General features: G+C 38.8%; 1 protein-coding gene across 1 annotated transcript; it reads right to left on the bottom strand.

Moving 5' to 3' along the window:
- Nucleotides 1–901: 901 nt before the first annotated feature.
- RAD21 (Double-strand-break repair protein rad21) lies at nt 902–24,888 on the bottom strand. Its single transcript, XM_012941387.3, has 9 exons — nt 24,789–24,888; nt 14,732–15,115; nt 14,308–14,690; nt 11,592–12,090; nt 8,907–9,282; nt 7,807–8,005; nt 7,182–7,324; nt 3,384–3,683; nt 902–1,537 (listed from the first exon to the last, which is right to left on the bottom strand). The coding sequence occupies exons 2-9, from the start codon at nt 15,106–15,108 to the stop codon at nt 1,409–1,411; spliced, it is 2,406 nt and encodes an 801-aa protein (XP_012796841.1). The 5' UTR covers nt 15,109–15,115; nt 24,789–24,888; the 3' UTR covers nt 902–1,408.
- Nucleotides 24,889–25,980: the final 1,092 nt, after the last annotated feature.

Below are 25,980 nucleotides of genomic sequence, written 5' to 3'. Positions count from 1 at the left end.
GCAGTAAGAATATACGAATCTTACTCCCGATTCATTGAGTCATTGGCGTCTCGATTGCTTGAACGCAGATTTTGTGACTGAATCCGGAGCAGTCACACTACTAGATGTACGAATTAAATAATGCTTAAGCTGATACTGCTGTGACTTATTGACGGTTAAACGTTATTCAGAACAAAATCAACGTGACTTAACCAAAGATGAACTACATATTTCACTGTAACGCCTGGTTGGCAAGTAACGGGTTAGCATAGAATATAATGACACGTGGTCTGCATTTGACACATTCCATGTACATACCACTTACATAATTTGATGAAAGACAAGAAGTTTTCCCTTGTCTAATGTGAAAATAGGCAAACCACTTGAGACTACAATTTACAATAGTTGTAATCAGGAGTAAGTGATTAAACTGTCTTTTGAGTTAAGTAGCGTTATAAGTTCAGAAGTTACTTATCAGACGGTGAAATTTGACTTGTCAGTCAGTCAGCTACAACTTAGGAAGTCTGATCAGCCCTAATGGGTTGGTGTCTAACGAAATCTCAACACAGATTCGAAAAGCTGGCTTGGCTTTTGCCAACTTACGTCACCTATGGCGAAGGCGAGATATCCGTCTATCAATAAAAGGACGAGTATACTGCGTATTCTAAGTCGATAAGTGGACTTCCTGGAAGGAGATCAATACCCGAGAATTCAGTCAACGCGAATGTTATTTCCATCAGTAGGTCTATGATGAAGTTAAACAAAAATGGAGAAAGTGGACAGCCTTGACGGACACCATTTAAGGTCGTAAAAGCATATAACAGTTCGCCACAAACTCTGACTCGACTGGTAGTGTTCGAGTAAAGAGCCTTCATAAGGTTTATGTACTTCTGAGGTACGCCTTTCAATGACAGACACTGCCACAGAATCTCGCAGTCTACGGAGTCAAATGCTGCCCCGTTATATTTCACAGTTCCAAAAAGACTAACAAAGATACTTCTGGAGTTGTAGTTTTTTAAAACTTTATATTTGCAATACAAAAAATAGAATGTCACATATACACTATCTTAACAAGTGAATTACATACACGTGTATAATATTAATAATAATAATATAAAAAATCAAATATTTATACACTGATTAGAGAGTAATGATAAGTCGAAAAATAAACAGAAAAAGTTATTCTCTTTTATGAAATGCATTTAAAAATAAGCAATGATGATACAAGTAATGACAGTGAGATACATATACATAGATCCACAAAGAAGATACACGTATAGTCAATGAAAACACAATACAGTGGAGATAATGTGAAGCTTTGATCGTCTGAATAGAGTAAGGCAATATATGTATGTATGTATAAGACAGCGAAAAACAGAGATGCAAGAGAATGTGAAAGTTAGTCTCAAACAAAAAAACACACAACAACTTATGTTTCCACCAAACGGAAAAAGTTTGGTCCACGGGATATATAAATATCTGAGTAGGCAACTTCTTGTGCTAATTCCACAGCTCCTTGTTTACGTAATAGTAGAACTGTATAGAATTTTGAAGCAGCCTTGAATGTAGACATTTGAATAAGCGAAAAAAAAACAGACGAAAAAGTGATCAGTCAAAAACACTGATATATCAATAGACAGTCAGTCAGCTACAACGTAAGACCATGCACATATATGCATCCGTTCAAGTTGCCATACCTCATTAACACAACAAGATGAACACCGGATTCATAAAAGTAGGTAATTCAGAGGTGGTAATATATAAAAGAAAGATTGCAATAAGGATATAGTACAAGAAGAAAGACTTAATTCGTAGAAAGAAAGATCTGAAGTGATTTTAATCTCTTAGTTTAAGGGACAACAGAGAGTGTATACACCGACACCATTGTGATAGATTCTGAGCCATGTCAATAGACAACAATTTGTAGAAACTAAACTAGATGTTGACAAATTGCAGATGAAGACGTTTGAACAAAAAAACAAGTTAAGCGATGGAATAAACAATATCATACTCTTTTTACAAAAAAATGGCTAGAACTTTTGAACTACTCTCATTTGAATGCACAAAGAGTTGGAAAATACTACTACTGATTAAAATCCTCAACTAATAACAACTAGATCGTAGGGACTTAAACTACCACCTTGTATCATAGGCTAAGATTATTGACTTTAATATCTCATATCTTATTACACAACCAACGATTTAGTTACGTCACATTGATCACTAGTATTGATAATATACAGAAGAATCATAATCTCTTTTCTTATTCGAAGTAAAAGGACTGGTTGAGAAAAAAAACAAAACGATACACAGAATAGCTATTATTAGTGTGAAAAGTAATGTAAATAAGCACGAAAAACATTGATTACTGAGTAGTTAGTAGCATAATATTTATCTAATGCTTGAGGGTTGATCAAATTCTATTGATGTGGCAGCTAGTGTTTCAACATCGCATGAACTACTTTTTTGACGTTGGGTAAGAAAACCTTTCAGACCTAAATTTCATGCGAGTTGGTAAAAACAATTATGGTGTATCTACAATCTTGGAAAATAGATGTTTTACGATCTGGGACATTATCAGTGAACTACTATTTGTTGGAACAATTAGACAGACCAAGAGATTTAGTAACGATTGAGATCAGGAACCGATTGATGTTAGACCACCATTGAAAACATGAGAGTACTGGACGGGCGTTTCGTCCTATTGTGGGACTCTTTAGCAGTGAGCACCCACGATCCCTCTCGCGGGATTCGAAGCCACGGCCTTCAGTCTCGCGCGCGAACGGTTAACCTACTGGACCACTGAGCCAGTATCCAGTGGTGCTAATGCCTAACCTCAACCAATCTACGAAGTTGAGCAACCACCTTCTATTGTACTGAGGTAGACACCTGTTTCTACCCGACACGGATTAGCTCGACTGGTCACGGTTCATAATCTCAATCAAAACTTAACAATCTCCACAATCACTATACTGAGATTTAGTAATGTAGAATCACGAAAATGTCCTTTCTTCTGAGCTAAAAATATTCAGAAACAAACCAATCAATCATAGAGGAAGTTATTGTACATCCAAGTGATCATGAAGATATTGATTATCGATTCCAGTCATCATAGTACAGAATTCCTTGTTATTCACAAGATATATATCGTAAATATATTCCTTATTGAACATCCATTTAAAAACAGTACAAATTTTTCTACAACTTAGTCACTTTGCAGGAAAAGTGTGGTACATATTTTGGGTAACACAGTAATACACTATCTGGTTGCCTAAACGAAACATGATAAGATGGAATAGCATTTTGTGTATTTTCTACAGGTGAAACACAAATTCCCTTTAAATACACCATTATGTATGTACGGAAAACATATTTAGAAATAAATAAGTAACAAATTGACTCACTTGTTTCTTTGTATTACCATGACATAAACCTTGTAATGTTAATGGTTCATCCCAACCATATTGTTGTTGATGTACACGTAACATACGTAATAACACTTTAGAACGTTTCTCTAAACGACGTTCCTCGGCTGTTTCCAATGGTAAACCATCAGCTGAGAGGGGAGCTTCAGATCCAGGAAAACCACTTCCTGATAATAAACCATCACATGTTTTAGCATCATTTTTAAATACATTTTCTAATTCATTGTCAACTTCATTATCAGCTGCGGCCAATTCACGTTCTAATGCCAACATATCAACCTGGAATGGAATTTCAGAGGAGAAGAAATACTCTAGACATACCCAACAAGTATTCACGAACAAGTAATATTTGAATGAAAAAAAACTGTCTTGCAATATAACCTCATCATCAATGACTTATTTATTTATTTAATCAGATAAACATTGGTACAAGGAGGCACCGAATAGATATGCGCCACATAAATCATTCGATATGTGTGAGGGCTAAGATACTGTCCGGGTGCCCAAACCGAAGCAGGTGGTTTTCTTAGGGGGTCACTCCTCGAACCTTTGACCTAAAGGTCTAACCCACAAGGCAGTGGAGCAACGTTAAGAGATGCAGTCCCATGGTAGCCGGTGACCAATAATTGGTTCATACGCCATTTGTTCTTTCAGGATACTGGAGCCCATGTGCACCATTGGTTTGCAATGAGGGTTTTCCAACTCCCTAGGTGGACTCTCCATGTCCACCAAGCCGGTTAAAGCGCCGGACATTGACTTTTCATCCTCTCAATTTCGTGAACAACACCGCCTCCACGAGAAGGCAGTGAGGTAGGACTTCCCCGCATCAATGACTTAACAGCTGTATGTCCATAATTATTGTATTATAACGGTTAAGATAAAGTATACACATAAACAAATGAATTAGACAATGTTAAATGTTACAATAATGAATTTTGAACGTCGGTTACAGTTCAAATACATCTAAAATGTGTCAACTACAAATTTGAAAGAGAAGCAAGAAATCTTATTGAATAGTTCCAAGTTATAATAAGAACATAATAAAATAAATCATGCGAATAAAATACATATAATAGAAGCTTATATGTCAGATAATAAGAATAAGAATAACACCATGTGAATATAATATATTATCAGAATGAGGGTTTGTGGAGACTGGTAATTTTAATAGTTTAATTCATGAGTACTAGTATAGGACTCTTCAACAATGCGCATCCACAATCCCACACAAGGGATTCAAACCAAGGACCTCCGGATTCGTGAGCGAATGCTTAACCTCTAGACCACTGAGCTGCTATCCAACGGTGTTAATGATGTTATGTTAAAACAAACAAAATACAGGTAACTTGTTGAAATGTGTTGATGTCAAGAACAAGTAGCCCAGATATAAAACAGGCTTCCAAAGTACAAAGGGAGTAACACACATCATAGTAGTAGTGGAATCATTAGCACTCACATAGAAACACACAAATAAAATTAAAGTATAACTGAAGGTTATACATAAAATTGTGTACTAAGTCTAAGTGACATTTGTATATAATGAAAAATCTAAATCAAACGTATCAAGAGATTTGTGTGGAAAATTATTTGTATTTATATTTCTGTAAGAAATTGAGAGGGCGAAAAGCGAATGTCTGACGCTTCAACTGGGTTGGTGGACATGGAGAGTCCACCTAGGGGAGTTAGAAAATCCTGATCCCAAACCACAAGTGTACATGGGCTCTATGATCCTAAGAAAACAAATGGTGTATGAACCAATCGTTGCTCACCGACTACCATAGGATTGCATCTACTAACATTGCTCCACTACCCTGTAGATCAGACCTTTAGATCAAAGGTACCGGGTGTGGCCCCTAAGAAAACCACTTGCTTCGGTCTGGCCACCCGAGCAGTATCCAAGCCCCCACACAAATCGAATAATTTATGTGGTGCCTCCTTGTACTAATGTTTATGTGTTCAAATAAATATGTTTCTACTTTAAAGGGTTTGTGTGTGTGTATGTTATTGACAATCATTTTAACAGCTTAAAAACAAATACAATTTATTCTTGTCTAATAGCATATTGATAGATTGATATGATTAGTTTTGTTAATAATCTATTACTTTCATTCTATCCATGTAGGTTGTCATTGACTTTGAAAATATATTCATTTTGTAGGTTTGTAGAAATTTTTTACTTGTATACCACCTCTTAAAAAAGATACCTTTTCTTAATCAATAGTTGATTTTTCACTGTTAGCTTAATTGGAATTGTATGAAGAGAAGAGAGAAAAAAGTATTTTAATACCTAACAATTTTTTTATTACACACTAATTGAGTACGAGTGAATGAAGACTCAGCCTCCAAATGCCCTGGTACGGCCGAGAGTGGGGAGAGTTTGCTCTCCCTCTCGAAATACTCTCACATGGCCACGCGTATACAGCCTCTGTCAGGGAAGTCCTACTCATTGCCTTCTCGTGGCAGGGGTGTTGGTTACGAAAATGAGAGGACAAAAAGCGAATGTTCGGCGCTTTAACCGGATTCCAAACCAATGGTGCACATGGGCTCCAGTATCCTGAGGGAACGAATGGTGTATGAACCAATCGTTGGTCACCGGCTACCAAGGGACTGCATCTCCTCATGATGCTCCACTGTCTTGTGGGTTAGACCTTTAGGTCAAAGGCTCGAGGTGTGGCCCCCTAAGAAAACCACCTGCTTTGGTCTGGGCACCCGGGTAGTATCCCAGCCCTCTCACAGATCGAATGATCTATGTGGCGCATATGTATTTGGTGCCACCTTGTACCAATGTTTATGGGTTTAAATAAATAAATAATAAATCGAATGAAGACTCAGAGAGAGAGAGAGAGAGAGAGAGAGAGAGAGAGTATGCATATATACAAATCCAAAATACACAACATCAATAGGGAAGCTCTCGGTTTTTTTTACACTCTATACACTCCGTTTTTAAACATTACTTATCAATGCACGTTCACTTCTGAACAAAATTTCAACCTTGAGAACATTAGCTTTTCTAGCCAAGCCTTCTTTATATGATATGATATCAAGCGATAATGATGATGACAAATTCTATTCAAAAATGAACAAATCTCTAGAAACTACTCCCAGGTTATCTTTTGATAATTGTGTTACTACAACATAGTGATAAATACTGAAGAAATTTATATGTACATAAAAAACCCCAGTAGTATTTTGCATGTAATAAGTGTATGTTATATCCCGATAAGAATAATGAATGGTAATCTTTTGGGATCCATATATGGACCAATATTATGAGTATATTTTTATCGTATAATTGTTATGTAACTGAACTGTTCATATTCATGTCCCAGTTATTATGAGTTTTATTTTGACCTATGAACTATTATTGTACGATTTACCATTCTTGAGTTATGGCCTGTCTATTAATTACTATCTCCCACATTCACAGCCACATTTGGCCATATTTTGTACAAATGTTATTTTCATATTTTATGGTACGTTGTGGTCGGGTTGATTGGTATATAAACCCAGTATGTTTGAAATATCATGATTCATAATCTCAGAGGCTGAGATTGGTGTTCTGGACTCAACTGCCTGCTGGACTAGACAGGGAAGCGGGAACAATCAGGACCCTCGGTTGCCCGCACGTGTATATGCGTCACTGGTTCAATCGATAATTCGCTGCACTCTGATTGGCGGTATCGTTGCGTTATACAATAAACAAGGCACATAGATTCACAAGATATAACAGTATGCAGTGTTTTAAAATTTTTAAGTTTCTGGAAACCTTTAACTTACTTGCATTACACTTGGTGGGGCTTCTGATAAAATACTTGGAGGTGCAAGATAAGGTGTTTCTGGTTCTACCATGAATCCTAAATCATCATGCATAGGTGGTTCATCATCAAGATCATCTTGATTATTATCGGCGCCATGAGATGCTAAACAAAGGGCAGGGGGAGAGAGAGAAGGGAGGGGGTGATGATATGTGTATAAAAAAGAGAGTGTACTTATTCTATACAATGTGTACAGTATATTCTCAGTATAAGTTTTCACCTTTTAGTTAGATAACCCATCACGAGAAATGGTTTGTCTCGTAAAATTTCTGAGTCCTGACATCATGAGAGAAGAGAATATGCATAAATACTTGAGAGACAAATCACACTTGCAATTTTTTGCAAACTCGCATAAAAATGCACTAATATGCTCTTCAACCAATTCATTTACCAGACACAGGTTCGCATGTTTGGTTTCGAGACACATTCTGAATGTGAAGGGTAGTGACAATACTAGTTTGATCAAACCGAAGTCTGTGGAACGGAGTTCGAGCCTTCGGTTTAGTGGCTAAAAGTTGGATGCCTTAATAACCTCTGAACTACCGTCCCACGTTTATATATACCCACACATATAATAATGAACTTACTTGCAGGTGTTGGCCTTGATTGTTCACCATGTGAAGCAGTAAATGGAGCTGATTCGTCTTCTGGGATTTCTGATATAGGACCCAATTTTTGAGGTAATTGCATTGTATCTTTCATTGTTTCACCAAATTCAGAAATGGATACATCAGTAGACTGTTGCTGTTGAATACTTTGATCGAATGAAGTGTTTGGTTGTAAAGCCTGTTATGAAAGATAAACAACAAATACAGAAAATGATAAGCAAGAACAATGTCCAATAAAGGCTGATAGGGATGCACATAAAGTTCAGTCGTAATCAACAAAATATTTCTAAAAAAAGGACGTAACTCTGTAGATTAAATGGAGGGAAGTCAGTTATAATTAATGTGGTACCTAGTACAAATACATATTGCGGCCCAAATTGTTACATCACATAAGCATAATGAAAGAGGAAATTAACAACATCCATAAGGAAAGTTATAAATAGTGTGAAAAAGATTTGACTTAAGGAAGAACGACTGAAAAGAAGCAATAGGACTAGAAAACAAAGGGTGTAGTATTGGAACTTAAGATATAAAGAGGCTAAACCAAGAGCGAACGCATGTGCATCAACAAGATCGGTTCCCAGTCATGTCGCCTAACGTCTCTTCAGTCACTGAATACAATTTACCTTATCAGGGCAAACAATAACCCTGGGATACAGGTATGCCAAGTTGAAGAGTCCCAAACAGGACGAAACCGGAGTCCTGGATTCCACTGCCAGTCACCATTCATCTCTGCTTATAATGCTTGTGACTTAATGGCAATGTCAAGACAATCTGCACAGGACGCATATACGCCAAAAAGACTGATCAATTTCGGTGCTCAACACATCACTGAGAAGATTCAAACCCAAACACAAATGAATCAAAGCTACGGTTGCTTGGTAAAAAGCTAACAACTCTATGACAATAACAGTAGTAATTAAGGCACTGAATACAAAAACATTGTTTAGAAGAAGGTTAGAACACTAAAACAAAATTACACACAAGCACACTTATATATTATTTACAGATATTTTAATGTCAGTGACATATGAACATGCAGATTTAAAGCAAACAATTGTTGAAAGAATAATTGTTACCTCCGAATTAGTTAGCATATTCGATTGATCAGGAAGCGGTTGTTGTTGTTGAGTAGTTGAATTAAACGATAGACTAGATAGTAAATTAGATGTTTGAAAAGATTCCCCTGTACTAGTAACATCATCTGGGACAGCCTGAGTATATAAATTACGCATAAATAAGCGTTGCAGTACTCGTGATGGAATAGCACGACCAGGTAGAACAAACAATTTATCCACACTACCTGTCTCTTTCCAATGCATTAATTTTTTAGTCGGTGGTGCCAAATCTAATTGGGTTGTAATATCAGCGGTATTCTCCATTTGGGATTTCATAACTTCACTTGGAATTGACTTTTGTTCATCAACGATAAGTCGACGTTTACGTTTTGTTGCTCTATTATAAAATGGATAATATGTAGAAAATAGTGAATATCAAACAAGCAAATAAATAATCTTCATTGAGTGCCATATTCGATGGAGTAAACAAGGTTAAATTGTACTTGGTGAACAGACAACGAACAAATACACCAAACAAGTTGTCAGTAGATAGTAATGCAAAAAAATTCTAGATCTAGTGTGCAATTCGTTAAAAAAATCTGTGGTTTAAACTGTCACTCACTGATATGCGTAAGACTTCTACATATTTTTATACGTAATCTATTACTACGTAGGAGGTTAAGATTAACTGACACCTCGAAAAATTGCAGACTTGTTGATGAGTGTTAGACAGCATGGAAAGTAGGTCTGAAGTTTCTTTCTTATTGTATCTAACGATCTAACATTAAAACAAAGGTGGCCAAAAGATCCCTAGTCACTTAATTTAGTAACTTCAATATAGCTTGATGGAAAGAATTTACTCAACAGTAACAAGTACACAATATGACATCTAAAAAACCAGACGGTAAATTCAAACTACCCTGTTAGGGTCAGCACAGCAACCGTCATCAGTGGTTGGAGACGCTAAGTAAACTGGGTCAGAATCAGTTGAAATGATACGGATACACACGCACTTTACCTTACTCTAGATCATGAGTTCCAATATCCCTTCACGCTGCGGCAGATAATGATGTGTTTATTCTCATACCTTATATAAAAATCGACAGGATAATCGATGGATGACCTTCAGCAAGCAAAATAATGCAATTAGAACAGCTTATTTAGAAGAAAAAAGCAATTCATATAATACGACTAGAGAGTAGAGAATGAGACAGGAATGAATGGATCTATATATACCATGTAGATAAATATATAAATGGATGAGCCATTATCCATTAAATATGTGTATAAGATCGTTTAAGCAATTGATGCTTGAGTAAGTGGAAATAATATGTAGACGGATACAATCAAACACTCATGCATACTCGTTTGTATAACAATACACATATGAAGGCTAATTAAATAGAAGTATAGACCAATTATCAAGGATTAAAATAACACTTTATCTACTAAATAGGTTGATATGATGGTTTAGTTAATTTGAACCTATACAAGACTATGTGTATGGGTAAGGTCATCATGAACCATAATATACCATTTCATAGTGTTAGCAGGACATAGACTGGATTAAAGCATGCTCAATGCACGACTGCTTTGGTGCACGCTGATTGGCTAATTCTTATCCAATCAGCACTAGTCGATATTTTGAGAATACTCTATAATCTTCTCATGTAAAAACTATAAATATACTAACGTTTTCTCTATTGTGCTTCTTACTGGCTTCTTGCTTCCATCTACCCTTGTTATTTGGAATATAATCTCTTTCCTGTTCAACTGTGTTCTGATTTGGGGACTTGTCGAGTGAATCGGTATCCGAGATTACTAAGCAATAGGAATAGCTGGGTCATAACCGTAAGAAAGAGATTATAACACATTGTCTTTCTCATCATCATTACTTCCACATTAGTTAGACTTCAGTTCATCTTGTTCATTTCATCTCACTGTATTAATGTGGTATGGAAATTTGGACTAACGCACATATCTACCAGAGTCTATACTGATTTTGACTGACTAGCTGATGCGAAGAGAGAGTTTGGTTTGACCAAGTAGTGATAGAATAATCATAGAAACACTTTTATTGCTATTATTTTTCTGATTTTTTTTCTAAATCCATTGAGATAAGACTCATGTAATAATAATTACACTATTTATTTATTTCAACACATAAACGTTAGTACAAAGAGGCACCAAATATATACGCGTCACACTTAGTCACTCGATTTGTGTGACAGCTGGAATGCTGGCCAGGTGCCCAAACCGAAGCAGGTGGTTTTCTTAGGCGGTCACTCCCCAAGCCTATAACCTAAGTCTAATCCACAAAACAGTGGAACAACGTTAGGAGATGCAGTCCCTTGGTAGCCGGTGACCAATAAACGTCCATGCACTATTTGTTCCCTCAGGATCCGGAAGCCCATGAGCACCGTTTTTTGTAATCGGTATTTCCCAACTCCCCTACGTGGATCCTCCATATCCACCAACCCAGTTAGAGCTCTGGACATTCGCTTTTCGTCCTTTTAGCTTCGTAAACAACACCCCCACCACGAGAAGGCAGTGAGTAGGCCCCTAAACGGACGAGGGTGGGAAGAGCTCACTCTCCTCCTTGAAATGCTCACATATGACTACGCTTACACAGCCACTGACGGGAAAGTAATTAAACTAAAAGAAGATTTATGCAGTTCGGGATAGAAAAAAAGGAAAATAGTTTACCGTTTTGGTTCAACGCCTGTTGTTGTATATGTTGCCTCAATAGGTGGTAAGGCAAACGCTTCAGATTCATTACCAATTAAAGTTGTACTTTCTGTCATTGCAGTAACTCCTAGTCCAACTCTGGATGTTGTTGTATCAGTTGGTAGACTAGTTGGAGCAACAAATCCAGCTGTCTCTGAAGTTATCGTCATTGCTACTGTTGTTGCGGTTGCTGTTGTCATCAACTCGTTTACTGATGTTGACACTGTAGAAAAAGCGTCTAATGGTTTACTGACAGTAGCAGCATTCGATATTAGGTCTTCATTACTCGATGTTGGAATTGGAGTGGCAGTAATATCATTATGATGTAGATCGAAACGACCTGTGACCATATGAGATTCAATTTCAGATGTTAAATTTTCTAATTGTTTCTGAGCTGATGGATCTTCAAATATACCATCAGTGAATAACGAATGAACAATTCGACCACCAAAATTCTCGTCATCATCATCTGGTTCAGCTGATAATTGCGAGAAATAATAATAATAATGTTGTTCAGTGAATAAAATATGAAATGCAGACGTGTTAGTTGTAATTAATGAATGAATTTTATATGACCTGACGTTGTGAAGACAAGTCAAATTTTATGTTTAGTATTAAAACACAATCTTAATTACAATTTTAGTAAGCTCCTTTTTATCATACACTAAAACTCTATAGAAAGCTGACAACACATATTCTTCAACTCTCTCTGTCTCCTATTCAAATTTAATAGTATTGGGATAAAGCGTGGAAAAAATGGCTTAGTGTACATGTGGGCTTATTATTCCTACGGCAGTGAAATCTCCTAAATTTAATTTTAGCGTTACTCTACTATGAAAACTTATTTTCCATACTTTTAGGTTTGATAAAATTTTAGTAACAGTTGAAGCATTGATGAAATTAAATAATAAAGGGAACCCCAAATACAAATCTAACCACTCAATTGGTTTAATACTCTGATGTTTAATATTTAGGACTGTTATCATTCAAATCTAACAATCATGCTTCGGACTATATAAAATTGTCATGGTAATGCAGTTTAAGAAGAATATTTTTTTTCAGAAGCCAATTGACAAATAGTTGCCATGATCCAGAAGACGAGCAATTAAGTGTGACGATCTAGTCGCTACATGAGTACCATTTATCAAAATTTATTGTGGTAATTTCAAATGAATTGAGCATTGGATGGACTTTTTTATAGCGAAAGCAATGATATATTTGTAATAATTATTATAGCAACTCATGTGCAATTAAGTTTGTTCTCATTTAATTCGGTTAAGCCCTTTTGTAAACTTATTTGGCGGACAAAGACATCCGTACTATAGCAACATATTGTACCTTTATTATTGTTGTGCTTGTATGAAATATGTATGCTTGAACATTGCTTACCGACTACGTATATATCATTCTGCTAGCTTTATTATTAGCTCCTTAATTGATTCGATGATCCATTCATTTCCCTACATATATATATACATGTACATTTACACTCTACACTCTCGGTTCGCTGACTCATTCATTCGCCCCATTGCTTTGTGGTCTGAGTTATCTACTAATAAAACTGTAGTCGCTGCTTCTCTTTGCCTTCTGATTTCAAACAGCGTTGAGGATTATATGATAACGGTACGAAGATGATTGGTTATCGAAGCACAGCCACTACATACCCTAGTGGGTAGAATATCGGATTACAGAAGTTTTGTGATTTATTCTTCAGAGAACAAATAAATAACCGGACTACATTAACACAAGTTTAAACAGGACAGAAGAATAAAATAAAATCTTCAATGCAACCAAAATATCCTCTACATATGTAGTGAGGATGAATCTTGCAATAGATCAACGGCTTGGTGGTTAAGAAATCCGCTTTTAATCAACATGTAGTAAGTAGATTTAAACCCAACACAATAGCTCATCGGTTTAAGTATCCGAGTAGTTATTAAAAGCCTTCACATCTGATGTGTGACACAGAACAAAGTACATAAATCTGTACTTGGGCTGGATAAATGTATATAAGATTTATAACCACTTTCCTCTTCTTCCTGGACCTCGTAAGAGTTAATAGTTTTTGAAGTGTTGAAGATGTGGAATCCCTAAATACTAAATTCATGGAGAAACCAATTTAAGAATTGGCAAACTGATTTAAAGTGAACTGGGATGCAGAAGTAATAAAAAGAAATCACTAAGTAGAGCAGACTGAAATCAGCCGTTTTTGTGTAATTCGAAAACAAAGTGGAAGGCCCCATCGTGGTATGCATACATAACAGCATTACAAGAATACTCTTAGAAGTTAGGGCACATTGGTTAATTGCTGATCCATTTTTAAACCTTTGGACTACGCATTAATAGTATTAAACATTCACGTTATCTGACACGACTCCCACTACTTGAAAACGGAGACTAGCTACCTAACAAATATCTCTTTCTCAAGTGTCCAAGAAGGCAGATTTAACCTGTGATTAAAAAAAATTCACTACACAGGGCTTATTTCAGATTCGTCTACAAATAAAGTAAATTACAATCTTTGACTCCTGGCTAAATTAAGACTAAATGTGAAGGCCAAAGTACAGAATAAACGAAGGACTATACACAAATACGCATTTTCCCCAGTGAGAAGTCCCCTGACTACATACATAGTCCAAACATAATCTTCAGGATATCAGATTTTGTAAAAATAAAAGAAACAAACAGAACTTACCCAGAAAGTCGTCATCAAATTCATTATCAACCATCCCAATATCATCATGATGAGTGATTGAATCAATAGACTTAATTTGTTTTTCTGTATCAGATAACCTACCACCCCGTTTAACATCGATTAAAGTGGCATCCAAATCTTGATCAGGGTTTAACGTGAAATCAGCATCATGATGCATTGACAAATGATCACTCCCACGATAAATACTGTCACCAAATGTTTTGTCGCCATCACGAATCATTTCACGACTTGATACTTCATCGAATGCTGAATCTCCGAAATCATCATCTTGTCGTCCTAGATTAATCTCACCGAAATCTTCACGCATAGTTATATCTTCCGGACGACTTTGATTTATTGCTATAGTGTTCATATTTATCTCACTGTAAATGAATGTAAGATAATTATATTAAATATCACTTACTTGAGATCGGCTATAGTTGCTTCAAAATCATGAATATTCTCTGGTAAAGTGATAGCTGCGATAGCAGCTTCCCGATTTGCTTCATCTGGAAGGTCTACAACACCTGGACGAAATGCCATCTTGATTTTAACGAACGCCTCATTGCAGTCAGCAAGTAGGTATTTCGCCTTACGAGAGTAAATTCTCACTACACCCAATAATAAATGTCCAGAAGTTCTTAATGCCATTTTTAACTTTGGCTCTAAAATTGCCTCAACGCTAGAACTGATATTCGTTTCAAAAACATGAGCCCTGGTAAGCTTTTTATCCCAATGAGCAGCTAGCCATATACGGGCCAAAGGACCCTTTTTGCTGAGTACAAAATGTGCATAGAACATTGTTAGGCTGAAAATTAAAAAAATTAATACATAATGATAAACCAAGTTTTATCCATTAAAATGTAAGTTATTTCAAAAGTGCACAACTAAGAAATGTAAATTGGATAATAAAAAGTAATACCATTCAATAACTATCCACTTCACAAACTAAGCACTACGAAAAATGTATAAACTTTGATTTAAGAAAGGTCACAAGCACGACTTAATGGGCAAAAATGAAGATACTGATAACCTAATTTCTGGGATAAATTGACACCAATCCAAATTGTCCCGCTTCAGATTAGCACTACGCAAGAAAAACCAAACAGTAAGAATAAAAGTCTGCACAGTAGTAGAAAATCAACTGAAAAAGTTGAAAGAAATGAATTAAAAATATGGATCATGATGTTGACAACCAAGAGAAGAAGGTTAATCATTCAGAGCCCCTTCCTGATAGCACTGATAAAGACCGAATGGATAGATGCAAGCATGCCTGTAGCTCTCCTAGAGTTACTGACTGTCCCGAGTCCGGGTAAGGGAGGAGGGTTTGTCATGGAGTCAGCAATCCCATCCTGTAGAAACCAACAATGCTAAGAAACGCCAACCAGAGTAAACAATTCAAACCATTTAAACCCTGCCTTCCACATTGAAGGATTTTCACTCAGAAGAATTATGACGCCTCATGGTGAAAACCAAGGTTCTTCGGAAGTCACGAGGTCGTGAGACAATTAATATAGGCACATGAAATGTTCGGACAATGTACGAGACTAGAAGGATCAATCAAATAGCTACGGAAATGAGGAGATACAGCTTGGAGATCCTCGGGATAAGTGAAACATATTATACCCAAGCTATACAGAAAAGGACAGATTCGGGAGAGATACTGCCGTACTCTGGTCAAAAAGACGATGCTCCCCACACTCAGGGAGTTGCTCTGATGCTGTCCAAAGAAGCATGTAAAGCACTCATAGGATGGGGATATTATGGACCCATGATCATCAAACCATCCTTCAAAACAAACAAGGGAATCACAATGAATGTTATCCGATGTTGTGTAGCCACTAATGATAGCAATGACGAAGATAAAGATCAGTTTTACAAGAGGTTGCAATCGGTTGTAGAAAAGTGCTTAGGAAGCAGCACTCATAAACCTTCCTATAGATGTCGCTCCACCAATGATCGAAGAAATCAGGATGACCATCAGACAAATCAAGAGTGGGAAAGCAGTAGAACCTGATAATATACCAATCGATGCACTGAAGTCAGACATAGAAGCAACTGTAAAGATGCTTCACATTATATTCAGGAAGATTTGGGAGGGAGAATAGGTGACGACAGACTAGAAAGAAGGACACTTCATATCGAAGAAAGATCTGAGCGAATGCAAGAACTCAGCTGCAGAGGCATCAAACAACTATCGGTACCAGGAAAAGTTCTGAACAGTGTTGCTGAACAGGATCGGTCGTGCACAGGCCAAATCGTGACACTACGGATAATCGTTGAACAATCGATGGAATGGAACTCGTCACTATACATCAAATTCATTTACTATGAGAAAGCATTTTACAGTGTGGATAGGAGAACCTTATGGAACCTTCTTCGATACTATGGTGCACCCGAGAAAACTGTCAAAATCATACGGAATACACTACATCAACGACAGCTGACAAACGCATTCCAAGTGGGGACCGGAGTTAGACAAGGCTACCTAATCTTCACCTTTCTCTTTCTTGTGGTTGGATGGATTATGAAGACCCGCACATCTGAGGGAAAGCACGGAATACAATGGACAGCTTGAACATAGCTAAGCGACTTGGAGTTCGCAAATGACCTCTCTTCTATTCCATACACACGAAAAAATGAAGGTCAAGACAGTCAGTGTAGGGCTAGCCTTCATAGCAGTAGGCCTCCACACACAAAAATGATGGAGCAAGATCAAAAAATGCAACGCTCCCAAATGCCCTGGTACGGCTGAGAGTAGGAAGAGTCTTCTCTCCCTCTCGAAATGCTCTCACATGGCCACGCGTATACAGCCTCTGCTAGGGAAGTCCTACACACTGCTTTCTCGCAGCATTACTGTTGTTTACGAAATTGAAAGGACGAAGAGTGAATGTCCGGCGCTTTAACCGGGTTGGTGGATACGGAGAGTCAACCAACGGGAGTTGGAAAACTCTGATTCCAAACCAGTGGTGCACATGGGCTCCAGTATCCTGAAGGAACAAATGGCGTATGAACCAATTATTGGTCACCGGCTACCATGGGACTGCATCTCCTCACGGTGCTCCACTGCCTTGTGGGCCAGACCTTTAAGTCCAAGGCTCGGGGTGTGGCCCCCTAAGAAAACCACCCGCTTCGGTCTGGGCATCGAGGCAGTATCCCAGCCCTCACACATATCAATGAGATTTGTGTAGCGCATATGTATTTGGAGCCTCTTTGTACCAATATCTGAGTGTTAAAATAAATAAATAAAATACAACACGGATAGCACCGACCAAATCAAATATGATGAAGCAGCTCTGGAAAACGTGGGAACATTCACATACCTGAGAAACATCATTGCCCGACCGTTGTTGCTACCTTGACGTGGTGGTCGGGCTTGCCTACCGTGATGAAGCAACCGAGCTATACTGGCTGGAACAACCGTTCCTCAAGGTCCTACCATGTCAGACAGGTCGGTTGAAGAGCGGCAAGACTAAAAGCAACAAACCCAAGGTCCGAAGGCGAAGTCGTACTGCTGACTGTACAGAGGTGTGACAGCAGTAAGGTGTTTCCTTCAGACAACCAGCATGACAGCGATGCCGCCTTCCCACAAGGAGGGGTGGGGTTAGAAAAGGTCGACCCTAAAAATGCACACCTCACCTTACCCCACGGATTTCCGTCTCCAGCGGTAAGGCCCTTTGAAGAACGGAGCTAATACGTCACAAACCTCTCACGAAAAGGCCGTGCGCGACCGGCCTCAAGCAGTTGTCCCTTGGGCACTGCGGTCACGCTCTCAGGTCACTGAGACCGCCTCTAATCCAATTTCCTTTTCAGGTACCTCCAGAAGAACCCTTCCACGGTGTGGGCAACCGGGAAGTGATAACCGCCGGCATACCTCTAACAGCACCCAAGACCACTGTATTCATAATCAACCTTCCTCTTCAATTCCTATTATTCCTCCTACATCGACTTTCAACCCTAAACTTCCTCCTTCGGCTTCCTCCTCAAGTGTCACCATAGACAACGATTCTAGTGCTCGAAACCCTGTCCCAGGTCTACTGAAACCTCGCTCCAAACTACACATTGGAGCCTTCAACGTACGCACCCTATGTCAAATCGGTCAGCAGGCTTCCTTGGCTAAAACCCTAGAGTCTCTTTCCATTGATGTATGCTGTGTCTCGGAAACACGCATACAGGATTCCAGTGTGGTCATTCACTTGACCTCACCTCGGCGAAACGGAGAGCCAACGAGATACACCCTACGTGTATCTGGTGACCCGATGGCCAGTTCTCGTGGACTGGCAGGTGTAGAAATAGCACTAAGCATGAGGGCGGAACAAGCACTGCTAGAGTGGATCCCCGTCAACAGTCGTCTATGTACTGTTCGGCTAAACGGCTCCGTACGAACTCGGAAGGATAGGGACACACGTCGTTGCCTTTTCGTCGTTTCTGCCTACGCTCCCACTGACTGCAGCTCAGATGATGTGAAAGATGAATTTTACAGAAAGCTGTCCGAACTTCTTCAGAAAGCTAAACGCTCAGACATAGTACTCGTAGGGGGTGACTTTAATGCTCAGATAGGTAGTTTAAACCAAACAGAAAGGCATTTAGGTGGATATTTTAGTATTCCGACACAGCGAACAGATAATGGTGACCGTCTGCTGCAACTGTTCTCAGACAATCGCTTATTTTTAGCAAACACAAATTTTAAGCATAAGGAGAGACATCGTCTAACATGGCGACCCCCTACACCAAACCAACGATGGACTCAAATAGACCATATTGCCATCAGTCATCGTTGGAGAGGGTCGGTAGAAGATTGTCGCTCATTCTGGAGTACCTGCTTGAACTCCGACCACGCCCTAATACGGGCACGCATCTGCTTGCGCCTCACCGGACGCAAAAAAGCCACATTAAAAAGACCCATTAGAACTGAGTTGAGTAACGAGAAAACCAAAAATAGGTTCCAAGAACAACTGAGTTCACACTTAGGTAGTTCTGAAGACGAGGCTGACCCAGATGTTGCTTGGAAAGACATACAAGCAGCTGTGGAAGCAGAAGTGACATCTATTAGTGATTTAAACCAAAGGGTTACAAAAAACCAATGGATTTCCTCAAGGTCTATCACACTGATGGATTCTCGTAAACTCATCCCATCAGGCTCCGAACACGATGAAGAGCGACAACAAATCAGATCTAGGTTAAGCAAGTCTAAGGAACGACTGTGAGCAGTGGTGGGCAACAAAAGCAAGAGATGGAAAAGGCAGCGGCTATAGGGAACACAAGACAGCTCTACAGACTAATAAAAGAAACTGGAATTAATAAGTCAAGTGTAAGTGAGATTATATCGGAAAAAGGCAATACTCTCATCTGCTCCCAGTCCAGACGTTTAGAACGATGGGCGGAACATTTCAGAGAACAGTTCAGCTGGCCTTCACCTACTCTACAACTACCCTCCATTCCCAGACAGCGTGAATAGAACATTGAAGTAGGTCCCCCAACTCTTGCTGAAGTTCAAAAGGCTATAGTTAATCTGAAACGAGGAAGGGCAGCTGGTCCAGATGGACTGGCTCCAGAAGTCTTTAAGGATGGTGGTCCAATTTTAGCGACTAGGTTGACTAATATTTTAGCTAAAATCTGGGAGTTAGACGTTATCCCATCTAACTGGTCACAATCACTTATCGTCCCAATATATAAGAAAGGGTCAAAATCATCCTGTGACAACCACAGAGGGATTAGTTTAACTAATATAATATCTAAAATACTAGCCTCGATAATTGTCGGACGCCTAACTAAGACTCGTGAACTGCAAACACGAGAGAACCAAGCTGGCTTTAGACCTGGTCGTGGCTGCATCGACCACATATTCACCATTCGTCAGATTCTAGAACACAGGCATACTTATCGGCGTCCGACAATGGTGGTCTTTCTCGACTTAAAAGCAGCATTTGACTCGGTAGACCACGAGATTCTGTGGCAGTGTCTGTCATTGAAAGGCGTACCCCAGAGTACATAAACCTTGTAAAGGCTCTTTACTCGAACACTACTAGTCGAGTCAGAGCTTATGGCGAACTGTCATCTACCTTTGCAACCTCAAGTGGTGTCCGTCAAGGATGTTCACTTTCCCCATTTTTGTTTAACTTCATCATAGATCTACTGATGGAAATAACTTTCTCGTCGACTGAGTTCTCGGGTATTGATCTCCATCCAGGAGGTCCACTTATCGACTTAGAATACGCAGATGACATAGTCCTGTTTGGTGAAGACGCTGACAAAATGCAGAGTCTTCTGGTAGCACTGAGCAACAATGCCAGAATGTTTGGAATGCGCTTCTCTCCCTCCAAATGCAAGTTGTTGCTTCAGGACTGGTCTGCGTCAACACCTGAACTAAGGATAGGGAGTGAGGTAGTCGAACGCGTTGACAACTTCACTTATCTTGGAAGTCTGATCAGCCCTAATGGGTTGGTATCGGACGAAATCTCAGCACGGATTCGAAAAGCTCGTTTGGCTTTTGCCAACTTACGTCACATTTGGCGGAGGCGAGATATCCGTCTATCAATAAAAGGACGAGTATACTGCGCGGCAGTTCGTTCTGTTTTAATTTACGGCAGCGAAACATGGCCATTAAGAGTAGAAGACACTCGTAAGCTACTAGTATTTGACCACAGATGCCTTAGAAATATTGCTGGCGTCTGCTGGGATCACCAGGTAAGTAATAGTGAGGTTAGGCGCAGGGTATTAGGGAATGATGGTAAATCAGTTGATGAGGTTATGAATCTTCATCGACTGAGATGGTTGGGCCACGTGTTACGTATGCCTGAACACCGATTACCACGACGTGCAATGCTATCAGGTATTGGAGATGGTTGGAAGAAAGTTAGAGGCGGCCAAACCAAAACGTGGCATCAGTGCTTGAAATCACTAACTTGTAGTCTGAGCCATGTTGGTAGATGCAGACTACTTGGTTGGGGTCCGCGTGACTATCGTAACCAATGGTTGGAGACTCTTGGTGACATGGCTCAGAACCGATCACAATGGCGTCGGTGTATACACTCCCTGTCTTCCCTTAAACTAAGATATTAAAATCGCTTCATATCTTTCTTTCTACGAACCAATTCTTTCTTCTTGTATTATATCTCTATATGCAAACTTTCTCTTATATATTACCACCTTTGACATAACCACTGCTATGAATCCGGTGTTCATCTTGTTGTGCTGATGCGGTATGGCAACCTGGACCGATGCACATATGTGCCTGGTCCTACGTTGTAACTGACAGACTGACTGAAACATCATTGATAAACAAAGAAGGTCTGATGCAAACGTAAAGGCAAGGGTTGGCATTCATATAGTTGAAGAACGTATGAAACTCAAAACAACTGTCAATAAACATCAAAGTCAGAATCTTCAATACGAACATCAAGACAGTTCTACTATACAGAGCTGAAATGTGGAGAACTACTACAACCATCATCAAAAAAGTGCAGGTATTTCTAAACAATTGTCTACGAATGAAACTCAGTGTCCGTTAGCCGTACACCACCAGCAACAACCTACTGTGGGAGGAAACAAACCGGCTTCTATCTAAAGAGGAAATTAAGAAAAGATGTTGGAGGTAGATAGGATATACATTGTAGAAGTCATCAAACCGCATCACGTGGCAAGCGCTAACTTGGAAAAGAAGAATACCAAAGAACACGCTTCGTCGGGAATTGGAAGAAAACACTAAAAGGATGAATAGCAACTAGAGAGGGTTGCCAAGGACAGAGTTCGATGGGAGAATGATGGTGCGCCACGTATGCTCCTCCACGCGGGATAACAGGCGTAAATAACAAGTTCCCACATCAGCAAAGTCACAGTTAACGGAATAAAATTTATGAAATCATACTGAATCAGACAAGGGGTGAATTCATCTTCGAGAGTCATGTTACCCAACGCTTCCAACTACTGACTGTGGTTACCCAGTAGACCTTAATCAAGTAGTCTGTATTTGCCAAAACAGTACTCAATAGCTTCACTGACTGATATCCGGTAACAGCAGTGTTATTTTATTCCTGACGTTTGACAACGTGTGTTCGGATGCAGAAACCATAATTAATTCGGTGTCATTAACTTGAAACACCGGTTTTGATGGACTGGACATACTTTGGAAATATAACCGTGTATAATATACCGATGATGGAGTGGTAGATAAAGCAGATAGATAGTCAGTTTGCGATACGACGCCGTGCTATGAACTGTCTAGGACAGTTGTCAGTCCATGACTTCCTCCCGATTGGGATTATTTAACTTTTAAAACTCAGCTATCAGATATATGTCAAAATAGAAACCAGTGGCGATCCCGATGTAGTTTTCTCTCTTGCATTCCTTATAAAAGTGAGAACTCTCAAGAATAAAAAGTCTTTCCTGATCCAGTATTAAACCGAACTGTACATAATATAATACATCATTCTTGTCCACTGATTTGTTTTTAACTGCAGTTCCATCCTCTCCTTTGTCACTTAGTAACACATCATTAATCGTGTGCCCCATACTTTTTTGATATCCAATTATAGCAGGATTTAGATACGAAATAAGAACGCTTAACAGGCACATGTCCTAACCTACAATCAACAAATGACAGTAGAACACACGTTCTTCAAGGTAAACTACGAATACGGTTGGTCATATTGTATACACTGGTGACGTCCACATTGGCCCGTTTTCGCTGGAAAGTAACCAATTTGCTCTAAAAATCGATTTGAGGACTATCCGATTGTTGTCCATTAAATTACACGACATTGGAGTGTATAAACAACAATGGGAGTCATTGTTATCATTGTTATAAGCGATGTTACGAAAGCTCGAGATGAATAATACAAACCCAAGTGATCACATACACAAATGCAGAAAAAATCTGCGAGACATGTCTGAGTTATTTAAGGCATTGTTCACCAAATCGGGAAGAGGACCGAAAGAAACGATGGAAATCCCCCTTTCGTTTCTTTTGGGGATTCGGGGGCGTCAGGACAATCAGATCGTCTGGTTGAGATCTGCGTGATAACTACGGTCAGTGGATGGAGACTTTGGAATGCATGGCTCAAAATCACTCGCCTTGAAACTCAGCATAACCTCATACATACCTTTACACCCGAAGTTTATCCATTTTTTATCCCTTCTACTACATTATTTCGTCCTATTTTGATCTCATCGTGCTGACCAGGTATGTCAACTTTGGTCAACAAACACCGTATTAGGTTTTATGTGGAGGACGGCTACCTGTTTTTTTTACTTATCTGGAGTCACGGTTGATCGAATATTCAAGATCAGCAAAATACTCAGGTTACGTCAACTCCAAAAACCAGGAATATGACACTGTACAATTGTACTGTTAACGACTCTCTAAGGTGTTAACGACTGAGCTGGCTTTATAGCAGATTATTAACACTAAACCAGACTACATTAAGCTAATGTTACTTGAGGACGGGAAAAAATTTGTCTCCAATGGCGTTATCAATTTGAAAGTTTGATGAATGCAACAGATAATAACTTGTTCTCGTGGTCAGTTTTTACTTTCTTGCATTGTTAAATTTAGACGACTTAGGTGAGGTTCATGAAACCATGGTAACCAATGGTTGGAGACGAGTGACGGCTCAAAATCAGTCGTGGTGATGTGGGTTTATTTTATCTTGATCTAATGTTAAGTCTCGGGTTTCAAAAATACTTAATGCATTTTTGTTGTTCCAGAAATTTATCCTTTCTCGAATCATATATTACACACCTGGTCATATATCATTGTTGTTACTACTCTGTTTAGTCAAGCACGTTTCATCTCGATGTGACAACTTGATCCGGTGAACATAAATACCAGGTCTTTTGCACATAACTATGCATCATCAAGCAAATACTATCCTTACTTTACCAACCAATTCTTATCTATTCAAAGTAATGCCACTGATCCATGACATATTCGGGTCTCACCTAACGCATTTGAGGATTTATAGTAGGAATACTATATCAATGATATTCGACGTGACCTTTTGGTCACCCGGTCAGCTTATCAATACGGTTTTCTACTCTAAATATCGTTACTAATATATATGGTCTTCTAGAAGTTTGAGTCACAGTTAACAAAGGCAGTAGTGGCTTGAGCCTTGACATGCTTGCTACATAGAGTAACAGACGTATAAAAACCGGAATTGTCTCATAAAAAACTATAAATCAATACCAAACCACCAAAAAAACATTGTCTGACTTAATCCTACGTCGACAGTTAGGAAACTTCCAAGCTACTATGTAAACTTTTGATGAGATGACTTATAATGGATATTCCAGCCTTGACAACAAGAAATAGGAGTCTAAAAGATGATACTGAGATCTTTAAAAGGGGACTGAACTCTTGGTAATTATAACTACTTACATCCGATTACGAACACCAACAAAAAATTACGGAAATATGTTAGTAAATATAAAGTTCTTATAAACTAATGGAAAGTTTGATAAAGTAAGTTTACTATACTCACTGTGTTTAAATATAGTTTTAACCAGAATATTTTCAGGTAATCGAGCAAAATGGGTACAAATAGTATAAAATACAAACACACTCTGTCTACCGCCACGCTGATAAAATCGAAATGTAGTTAACTTAAAGAAAGCATGAGTTCACTCAGAATATTCTGTTGAAGTAGCAGTGTATGACAAAATGACGTCAGCTTCATTGAGTCTACTTGAATTTAAAGTAACTTTACTGGTATTACTATAAAGTCACCTTCACTCAGTCAGTGTGCTTTCTTGACCACTTCTGATACCATAGTTACTAACGCTACGGTTGTTTATACACGATTTTCTTATATTCTGATGGCTGAGTTATGGAATTGGCGACTTGCCCGAATATTCGGGCTACCGGTTTCTACCATCTAGATATTTCAACAAGTTGTCTGTTTTTTTAACACATCATTATGTTTACTAATCGTATAAACTAATCAGACGCATTTATGAAACGTTTACAACCTTTCGCCGTACAGTCTACAAAAAAGTATGTAATTAACCACCGTAGACGATCTATGTTGAATGATTGGGGGCTTACTGAAGTAACACTGGAATGGTGTGACGAACCAGCTAACGTTGAAGACACCTCGCGGTCAACACCCTACATGGGTTGCCTCATCGACTTATCGAGGCACTATAAATACTTTGTAGACTGTACAACGCAAAGGACGTTATTACAGAAATATATTAGTTAAAGTAGATATGTGACAGCATAGGTTGATTGGTTAAGACTCCACCTCAAACAACTAAGCATATGTCAAAACAGTATAGTTCAAGTATTCATTCACTTCCTTATTTTGTATCGGCGTTATATTTCCTGTTATCTTGTATTGAATGTTGAGAGGCTTTGTTTGTCTGAACAAATAATCCCACGCTCCACTGTGACTTCGCGAAGATCTAAATAAAGACCTATTCACTACTTGTCTGGTTTCTTCTATCAATAGCACGAGGGTTACCCAGAGGCACGAAAGATACAAGCGAAAGTAAGACCACCGCCGCATGTACCAGTCCATGGCATACGATTAACTGATGGGCGTTGGTCGTCCTTGACCTTGACAGGAATCGATGATCGGTTCGATATTCAGTGACCCAACTGCCGGTTGATTTGACTAGGCTTTAGTGATATTCCACTTGCCCTACTAATACAACCAAAGTCTTTGTGTTAGC

This window comes from Schistosoma haematobium, chromosome ZW (genome assembly GCF_000699445.3).
Source record: "Schistosoma haematobium chromosome ZW, whole genome shotgun sequence".
NCBI classification, from domain to species: Eukaryota; Metazoa; Platyhelminthes; class Trematoda; order Strigeidida; family Schistosomatidae; genus Schistosoma; species Schistosoma haematobium.
This window is presented reverse-complemented; position numbering and strand designations above follow the sequence as displayed.